Consider the following 9,939-nt stretch of genomic DNA (forward strand, 5'->3'; position numbering starts at 1 on the left):
CATCACCCGTGCATTCATCTGCCTGCCAGTAGCCAGCCTGGCAGGAGGGGCCAGGGCTCCGGTGCTCTGTGTGGGCCTCCCTCACCCGGGAGTGTTGTGGTCACGCCACGGGAGCTGGAAAGCGAAGGCTTTCGGAGCCGTGAAATCTGATGAGAGAAGCCGGGCATAGGCCATACCTGCTGAAGGTGGCCTGAAGTGTTGGGTGTGAGTTTGGCAGAAGGTGGGCAGAAGCAACCCCAGCTTCCCTGTGTGCTGTAACTGATGTCAGATGGTGCTAGGATGTCCTTAGCATTCTATGCACAGCCTGACCTTCTGGTGCTGTCTTACCTCCATGCACACAGACGAGGCCACAGTTCACAGTTTGATCTTCACTTTTACACCTGTCCCTCAGTGAGAACCGCCCCCTGCAACCAGTCCCTGCATCTCCTCTGTCTTCCTCCTTCCCTCTGCTGTCCCTGATTTAGGAGTCCCTGAAGTTAAAGGTCACCTGCAGAGCTCCCGGAGCCACTTCGGAACCCTCTGAGTAGAGGATGTCACTCCCCTGAGCCCAGGGCAGGTGTCCGCCCTTGCAAGGGTGTCCAGAAACATGAGTGCAGGGACAGCTGTGACTGGACCCCACCCAGACTTAGACATGTCCTAGGGAGAGCAGGCCACAGAGGCCTCCAAGAGCCTGGGAGCTGCTTCCTGGGAGCCAGGGACGAGCTGGCTTGATGATTCCTAACTCAGGAAGGAGACTGGAAAGCCCTCATGTAGCCCATAGAGATGTGTCCAAGCTCAGAAAACAGTTAGATGTCATCGTGGTTCGCTCTCAGAAAGCCTTACCTCTAACTCTAAAATGAAAACTCAGATGAGGCGAGAGAAAGAGACGTGGTGGCCAAAATGTGCTTCCTTCCCCAAGAAAGTCAACTGTGGGCTTCCATGACTCAGCAGTCTCCTTTAGTTGATCTCATCCAACGTCAGACTTATGATACCTCTCTTCCCACATGCTTGTCAGAAGCCTACTTTTGTTATAAGGTGGGGCACACATGCAGAGCCCCTTTCAAGCAGCTGGAGGAGCTGGCACAGTGAGCCCAGCCAGTCAGGGCAGACAGCCATCTAGAGGTGGCAAGGGTTCTGGCTCTGGTGTTGTGAGTGGAGACCGTGTGGGTCTGACCTGTGTGCCAGGAATGGCCCCGAAGCCCACTACAGCTGCACCACGGCCTGCCTTTGCGCTGCGGTTCCTCGGGGTGTGCTTGTGTTTCTGGGTAGCTCTGGGTCAATGGCCTCCCTCTCACCTGTAGCAACCTTAAGTCCATATCAGAGGTTTCTGGAAAGCTCGTGCTGTGCAAAGCCTCTCTGTTTCTAGGCAGGCACAGATGGGCCTGTTTCCTGGGTTTGGGCTTAACACTAGGCCTGGGCCTCGCTGAGACGAGAGAGCTTAGTGAATGTGCTTGGGGCTGGGTCGTGGGGCTCAGGACCCTGCTTAGTGACATCAGCCTGGTCCTCCCCTCCAGTCTACCTCTGGCCCACAGCATTCCTGCCAACTCTCCTTTTGCAGAGAAGGGAACCCTCATTTGGGATTTCCTCCTTCCTGTGGGAAGGTGACGCTGGATAATTGACATAGTGACTGTGGGTTCTCCGCACTGGGTGCTCTGAGTGCAGCAAACCAGTGGCCCTAGGCCGCACCTTCTGACCCCTGTTCTCCCCTCCGTGACAGCTCCTCAGCTCACAGGCTCAGAGCCCGACACTGCTCACCACTGTGGCCATGCCAGTCTTCAGCAAGAAGAATGAAACGGTGAGTGGCTGCTCCTGGAGAGGTTGTACCAGGGATTAGAACCTGGGGCCGCAGTGGCATCTTTAGACCAGTGATTCTTGACTTGGCTGTGCCTCTGAGCCACCTTGGGAGGGTTTGAATGCAGATTTCCAAGCCTGTCCCAGAGTAGCTACCCCAGACTCTCCTGGTTGGAGGTGGGCTGGTGGGCTGTGCCTTTCCACAGCTTCCCCAGTGACGCTGCTGGCTGGCTGGGAGTAGTTTCGCTGCTCTTTAGTTGGGACCCCTGCCTTGGGGATATAAGGCTGGAGGGTTTCCCGTCAGCCTTTCTGGCAAAGCCATGCTTAATCTGCCAGGTTGTGCAGACTCTAACTTGTCTGTAAAGGCCTCTGGTGAGGGGATTTCTTGAGCCTTCCATCCTCCATCAGGTCAGGAAATGTTTCATTACAGGCTCCGTATGCTTCAGAGCCCCCGTGAGTTATGGTCCCTAAGATCCCGATAACTTCAGCCTCTGCCGTGAAGATTAATATTTCATTTAACTTTGGATTCCATTTAAATATTACAACTTAAATATTAATACTGGGTATTAATCTTCCTAGCAGCTGATTTTGCTCCTGGGACCTCGTCTGATAAGAGTCTAGATTTTTATTCCCAGCCTAGAATCTAATTGCAGAGGAAGAACCACTTAAAGCCTAAGTGGCTTCCTCTTCCAGGCTCTGGACAGGCCTAGGGTCCAGTCTAACCTTGTACACAGGGAAGCTGTGTCTCCCCCACCCCTTGTGTCTTTCCTTCCAGCGATCCCATGGCATTCTTCTGGGTGTGGTAGGCTCAGATGTGGCCCTGAGAGAGCTGATGAAGCTGGCGCCCCGGTACAAGGTGAGCCTGGGTCTGTTCCCTGTGGGGATCACAGTTTCTTCAGGAGCAAACTCCCTCCCCCATGATGGGAGCCTGTCTCCAGGCAAGCCAAGCCCAGAGCTGGGATGGGGCCCTTCCATCACCGCCCAAGAAGTGCAGGTGCTGAGCATGGGAGCAGCAACTGGTACCCCTGGGTCCCTTTCCCACCATGAACTATGACTTGCTCTGTGGCCTTCAGTAAGTCCTTTCCCTGTCCAGTGTCTCAGTATCTCAGTCTGCTCCTCCGTGCCACACAGTCCTGCTGTGAGGGTGAGTGAGATTACATCATCAAAGCACCCAGAACATGTGATGGTAAAGAAGTCAGGTAATAATGTGTATGATGATGGTTGCTATAAACAGCCCGGTTTGGAAAGGACTCCTCAATCCATGGATGGAAGCATGGCACTGGCTCAGTTATGTTCCTATTGAAAAGACTCACTCCTGTGAGCTGCCATCTTTGACCGTCCTGTGGCCCCCAAACCCCTGCCCAACTCCAGATGCCCAGCACAAACAGCAGGCCTAATGCGACTCCACCCTGGACTCTGGCAGCTTGGAGTACACGGATACGCCTTTCTGAACACCAACAACGGCTACATCCTCTCCCATCCCGACCTCCGGCCCCTGGTAGGTACAGATCTTCTTTGCCTTGGGATCCTCACTGTATGGGATTTGGGGGTAATTCACAAAAACGATTAAAACAACAAACACACGTTGGGCTCCATTTAGGAACCCAGTGGGTAATATGAGAAAAACGTATTCGAGTCATGGTCCCTGTTTTCAAGTTGTTTAGATTCTATCAGAAGAGACAAGGCAAAAACATGTGAAATGACTGATGAGTGGGCCAGAGAGCACGTAATGAAGTGTGCAGTTTTGAGGCTAAAGAGCCCTCAGGGCCATTATTCACATCTGCTTGGAGTCTCTCAGAACTCTGGGGGCCTACGAAGTTGGGTGAACAAGGAGTTAACCATGGAAATGGCAGGGGAGCCCTCTCCTGAGCAGCACAGCTTAGGATGCATTCCTGAGTGCTCCTGGCTCTCCCAGCCCTCTCTACCCTGACGCAGAGGCTGGGTATTTTCACATGAGTTCAACTGAGCATCTGATGGCTGAGGAAGAAAGTTGCATTGTCTCATCTCAAAGCTCTGCCTCCAGGAGCTAGTCATGCACTTGGGCACTATGCAGCAATAATGACCACAGCTCTCAGTGTGATTGTTGGGACAGAGGGACCTAAAGTCCTAGGAGAATCGTAGCCCTTTGCCCTCTACCAGTCTTGTGGTGAATAACAGATGGCAACAGAGGACAGACAGCAGACCACCTTCTGGAGAACTTAGGGCCTCATCTGCCCAGGTGTCATTTGGAGAGGTCAGTCTAAGCCACACTCCATTCATTCCACTTGGTTCAAATAGATACTGAATATCTGCAAGGCAGTGATTAACTATTTAAGGCAAACTCTAGGAGTTCTGAATAGAGAGAGATCAGGGCACACTGGAAGCCACTCTGTTCATGCTGTCTTCCAAATCAGGCTCTGCCGGGCATTCATCTGAACCCATAACATGTCACTCCCTTGTACCAAGGGGTTCTGCAGGGGACAGCCCCAGTGCCAGCAAAATGACTCACTAGTGAAATAATATGCTGATTCTGGATCTGACTTGTGGAATTGAGGGGTATGATCATAAACTGCCTGTCCCATCTGTGTGCTCTACATGAATATAAGGCTTCAACCAGTTGATTCACAGTGTGGACCTCGTGCCTGACCTCATGACGCAGCGAAGAATGCTATAAACAGAGGCTTGTACTCTAATTAGGAAAACTAGACTTACACAAAGGAAACAATTAGGGAATCATACCACCCAGGACACTATTACACAACAAAAGATATAGTAAAGCCAATGTAATGAGTTATCTGAGGAAAGCACTATCAGGAAAACAATAGTTACGTTTGAAAAAGAAAAAATAACGAGGATATGCCCAGTAATAAATTAAAAGAGCCATGCCATTGGACTGAAATCCTTCTGTGTCAATGCCCCATGTAGGAGTACTTCATGGAGTAGAATTGCGGTTTTAAAATGAGGAGCTACCGATGATCTTCAGGCTTTGTCAGGATTTAGGAAATGGCAATGGAATGTTGGGCCCCACCCAAAGGAAACAAATCCCAAGTAAAAGACGGCAGGACGGGGCTGTTTGATGAGTATGGTCATTAATAAGACCAAGAAGCATGATCCAGGCATGGGAAAGGAGGGAAAGAGGGGAAAGGGGACCCTACAGATCCCCTGAACAGGCAAGAAATCAGCACGACACTTCCCCGAAAAAAGTGAACAAACAAAAAACTGGTGGAAGCAAGATACACAGTGATAGGGGACCAGAGCTGTCCAGGCATCTGCTGGGGGCCTCATTTGGCTCAAAGCAGCCATGCTAATTAATCCTTAATTTACCTCAATGACAAACTATCCTCTTTCCTTTTCTGATTGGGGTTAATAAACTAAACCCGGGAAGTGCTGCAGATCTAATCATAGATAACTTGATGACATCTGTCTTGGCTTCAGAGAGAGAGAAGTCAGGGCCAGAAAATAATAACACTCAGCATGTTGATTAATGGCTGTATGTCAAGTTGAAGGGAGGTCTTTATTAAGCACTGATCTGTCCTTGTCTCCATCCCATTCAAATATTTTATCCCTAAGATGAAAATGCAGAAGGCAGATGCCATAAAGTCTGGAAGGTATGGCTCACACATTAAACGAGAAAATTAGTATTCAGAAAGCAGCCTTCTAAAACAATGGGCTGCAACTAGCAAGATGAACTGTATTAGGGATGCCTGGAGAGCTCTGCGAAATACCCAATGCCCAAGCATACGATCGTGAAGAGGGACCTGACAGTGTGTCCCATGAGGAAGACCAAGGGGACTGAACTGTCTGAAATCTCCGCCCGAACTGCCAGGTCAGTGTGGCTGGCCAGGAAGACAGCAGAACCGCAGGCAGCAGTCAGGGCCCCCTGATGCCTTAGTCCACAGATCACAGCCCACACCACACTGGTCAGACCCCGTTTGGAAGGTTGGCTTTTGTCCTGGGAACTCCATTTTGAGAGTGACATTGAAGACAAAGTACAGCATATTCAGAGGGAGCCGAGGCACCTGCACACCGGGCAAACTCGGAGCAGTGAAGTCTTAGGCGTGACAAGTATCTTTGGGAATCCCAGGGGCTGTCAGGTGGAACACGTTCTATGCAGCTCCAGGGGAAAGAAGGAAGATCAGTGGTGGAAGTAACAGGGAGATGGATTTCAGCTTTGTGTGAGGAGGAACTTTCTAACCATCAGGGCTGTCCAAAGCTCCAACAAGCTGACCCACGAGACAGGGAGCTCCCTGCCATGGGGAAGATTCACTCAGAGGCCATGAGACCATCTGTCATAGATGTCAGTAAGGGGAGCTCTGTATCAGGTGGAAGTTTGCCCAGATAACCTTAAGTAATTACTGAATTGATTGATGTCTAAGGAATCCCTTGCTTTTATGAATATACCTGAAAGGCTTTGTAGAAGAGATAAACTTGAGCAGGACGTATACTGACCACATGTTTTTCTTCCTAACCTGCCCACTCCAGTACAGAGAGGGGAAGAAACTAAAACCCAAACCTAACTACAACAGTGTGGATCTCTCCGAAGTGGAGTGGGAAGACCAGGCTGAATCCGTGAGTGGGGAAAACAGGGGCAAAGGAAGCTAGTTTAGCTCTACATCCAACTAAATGGGTCAGCTTTGTGGCTGTGAGCTTTGAGGTCACTCTGTTCCTGTCAGGCAGAACAGGTTCGTCCCAGAGCCTTTCCAAGCTCAAACCACAAGCAATGCCTTAAAACGAGCAATTCTTTTAACAACTATAAAAATATAACAATATCTTCTTCAATCACAAGGACTACTGAGGCCGGATGAGATCATGTGTATAAGCTGCAGAGTTTGAGTTTTAGTGATGTTTTAGCCTGGCTTTTGATTGCAATATCTCGTCCTAGAGGAAATTATGTCCCAGCAACTTGGCACTCTGTACCCCAATGCATCAGTCCACATGGGAGTGGGATCTTGGTGAATGCCTGGAATTATTAGGTAGATGGAGCTTAGAGGAAGGTCCATCTTCCCTCCTGGTATCTCTCTCAGAGGAAAAAGGGAAGAACCAAAAGTGTTTCTGGGGATCACCTCTAATCTGGTCTGAAGAATGCCATACTTTCACCCTCCCCTGTGAGCCAAGGAACTAATGCCATTGTCTTTCCTCCTGAAGCTGAGAACAGCCATGATCAATAGGGAAACAGGTACTCTCTCGATGGATGTGAAGGTTCCGATGGATAAAGGGGTAAGGAGCTAGAAACAGCCAGGGCGTGGCCTAGGAAGGTGTCTTCATTAATTGTGTTTAGAGTAGTGACGAGGGACCTGGACTTAGCCTGATTATAGCTGAAGAGTTGAGTGCTTGCTGCACCTAGAGGGTCCGTTAGGGAGTATACCCAGGGTGCGTTGGTCCTGGAGAAACACCTAGCCAGGGAGTGACAGGATTGCTCATGCAACACTTGGCTTTTGGGAGACCGCTAAGCTGGGCAGAAGGCTGGCCAAGGCATTTACAGCTCTTCTTTCCTCCTTATGCTGCCTGCTACTGGCCCTTTTGTTGTTTATAATGAAAAGGGGAAAAGTGACAGCTAATTTTGTAAATGGTAAGCAGCTCTTGTGAAATGTTATACGGGAAGGGATTGAAATAGTCACTATTCCCTACAGCTGATTTTCATCGACTGTCATTTCCAGATAGTTAGGAATCAATACCCTCACTAATCCCATTACTATCTTTACAGCCTTGTGCATCATTTATAAAAGATCATTTCATCTTCTCACTTAAAAGGTTCCAAAGTGTCTACTGATTCTGCATTGTCCCTTGACATATTTACAAATGTCACCTCCTCCCTCACAGCCACCCCCACCTCCTCCTCCCCTGCCCATCTGCCTCAGCTGAAAGAGCACAGGCATCTGCCTGCAGCAATTAGACCCAAGTTCTTCCACAACACAGACCTCCATGAAAGCCAAACAAGAAAGCACAGGGAGAGACAAGGAAGCATCCCTTTTAGGCCAGACTGATTTTCACTGGAACCAGTGTCTGATTTTGGTGGCATCTGCCTGGCTTTTTGTAAGCTCTGGGCTGAGAAAGGCCTCCTTCAGGAAGACTGGGCACTATAGTGAGGTCAGACCACCAGTGGCAGCTGTTCCTTCTCCTGATCCAAAAGAATAGAGGCTTCTTCCACAGGCACCCACCTTTATCCCAATCAGATTCCTGCTCACGTGCACAGATGAGCTCTCACATAGCCCGGCACGGCCACAGCACTGAACTGACAATGAAGAATTTAGTAGGCTTATGGCACACGACAGCTTAAAGGTAGATCTGAATGTGGCTATACTGTATCTAATACAGACTGACACACGCAGTGGGTGTGGTTCTCTTCTACCCTTTCCCCCAGTGCCCAGGAATCTGGTGCTGCTTTTATGCTTCTCAAAGCCACTGAGGCAGAGTCCTAACCAGATGCAGCAGGCTGAACTTCTGAAACCTCTGCTCATCCTTTCAAAGTTTGTTCATTGCTACTAATAAACCATCTGGGTTATATATTTGCAATTTCACAAAGGCTTCCTGATATATGGGTGCTTCAACATAAAGAACGTTCAATGAGGATGACGACCATCATGACCATGAAATGGACGTTCCATAGCACTTAGGGGTTCATGTCTTGCTACTATTAGTACAGCTAATAATAATGATGGCAACTAACTTTTATAAGAAACTGGGCTGGGCGCTTTCAAGTATTCACTCATTGAACGCTCACAACCTGAGGGTGGGCCTATCCTATCCCCATTTGACAGATGAGGATATTCAGAGAGACTAAAAACTTGTCCAGAGTAACCCAGATGATCAACTGCGAAGCCCACGGGTAACTGCTCTGAGATCTCCCATTCGTAACCACTGCTGTAGAAGGCTTTTTCTGTAGGACTGGCCCTGAATTCTCAACTCTCCAGCCTTAAAGGTTTCCCAGAATTCGCTTTAGCATAGCATTTCTATTCCACCTTGAACACTCATCGCCTTCTCCTCTCCCTCTACCCCGTTCTATCACCACTCAGCCCTCCTTCATCCTCCATCTCTTCACCCTGACCCCGGGAGCCTGGCAGCCTCCACCCTGTGCAGGGCATTTTGCTGGTGTGGGGCCACCGAGGCAGTGTCTGGCTCTCACTGCTCTGATGTCTTAGGCTGCCACTCATCCCCAAAGTGGCTGCATCTTCTCTCTTCTCCACAAAGCTCTTACAGAGCCATCCAACTGCCCCATGGTCGGCCTGCCTGCTGATCTGTCCCAGCCCTGCCTCTCAGCTCAGTGGTGTGTCTCAACTTACGAGCTTGTTTCTCAGTGGAAACCATCTCCAGGTCTAGGTCTAGGCTGAGGAAAGCTTTCTAAAAGCCTTGTGTGAATATCTGTTACTGTTCGAGCCATCCTCCCGGCACAGGACCGCCTGCTGTGTTGTTTTCTCCAGGGGATTTTACAGGTATCCTTATTTTCCATGGATCAACAGCATGATTTAGGGCAGGACTCACAAACCCAGAAACCTGTGGGGCCAAACTTGTATTCGTTAATAAATACAAATAAGAGAAGCAGACAGGCCTCTGTGCAGGGGGTTCTGGGAACTGTGGCAAACTGAAGAGAACACACACCACCTTCAGGAGACGGCTAAGATCTATGTTTAAAACATGTGCAACTAATTCCAAAAATGTTAAAAACACAACCTGGGCCAATATCTAGGATGTTAAACTCGTAAGAAGCCCAGCTTTGGCTGGCGGGCCTCCCATTTGCCACTTTGATGGCAGGGGTTTTGTCCCAAATTGCAGACCAGTAACAGGTGCCACAATTTCTAACCCATCAGCAGCATGCTGGCCAGACATCCTCGGACACAAGTTTAAAAGAAGCAAGCAGAAGAGCAAAGTGTCCTGGAGTCTAACCTAGGACGCGTTCTGTCATTCTCGTTTTTGATCATTTCAAACAATAATTAGCAATGGGGGAGAGAAGGGGCAGAGTGTTCCTTCCTAGCCTCTGGGTTCTTCCAAATTAACTGCACTGACTGGAGTCCGTGCGTGAATATGCACACACACCAGCAGCACACATGTACATACACACACCAGTGGCACACGTGTATTGTACACACATGCCAGTTGCACACACGTGTACACACACACCAGCAGCACATGCGTACACACCTACCAGCAGCACACACGTGTACACACACCAGTAACACGTGTACACATGCACAC

General features: G+C 49.5%; 1 protein-coding gene across 14 annotated transcripts in view; it reads left to right on the forward strand.

Annotated features, from left to right (window-relative positions):
* Nucleotides 1–9,939, forward strand: part of CACNA2D4 (calcium voltage-gated channel auxiliary subunit alpha2delta 4) — a 134,815-nt gene that overhangs the window by 45,687 nt on the left and 79,189 nt on the right. For 11 of the 14 annotated variants that reach the window (XR_010120908.1, XR_010120910.1, XR_010120909.1 and 8 more), the window contains 5 exons: nucleotides 1,697–1,774; nucleotides 2,546–2,626; nucleotides 3,194–3,268; nucleotides 6,232–6,318; nucleotides 6,895–6,966. Coding sequence is in view for 10 of the 14 variants with exons in the window: in XM_063639856.1 (XP_063495926.1) it covers nucleotides 1,697–1,774; nucleotides 2,546–2,626; nucleotides 3,194–3,268; nucleotides 6,232–6,318; nucleotides 6,895–6,966 (393 nt within the window). In the remaining 4 variants the exon portion in view is untranslated. The remainder of the gene's footprint in view (nucleotides 1–1,696; nucleotides 1,775–2,545; nucleotides 2,627–3,193; nucleotides 3,269–6,231; nucleotides 6,319–6,894; nucleotides 6,967–9,939) is intronic. The other 3 variants (XM_063639859.1, XM_063639857.1, XM_063639855.1) reach the window with 2 other exon arrangements.

This window comes from Symphalangus syndactylus, chromosome 5 (genome assembly GCF_028878055.3).
Source record: "Symphalangus syndactylus isolate Jambi chromosome 5, NHGRI_mSymSyn1-v2.1_pri, whole genome shotgun sequence".
Classification (NCBI taxonomy): domain Eukaryota; kingdom Metazoa; phylum Chordata; class Mammalia; order Primates; family Hylobatidae; genus Symphalangus; species Symphalangus syndactylus.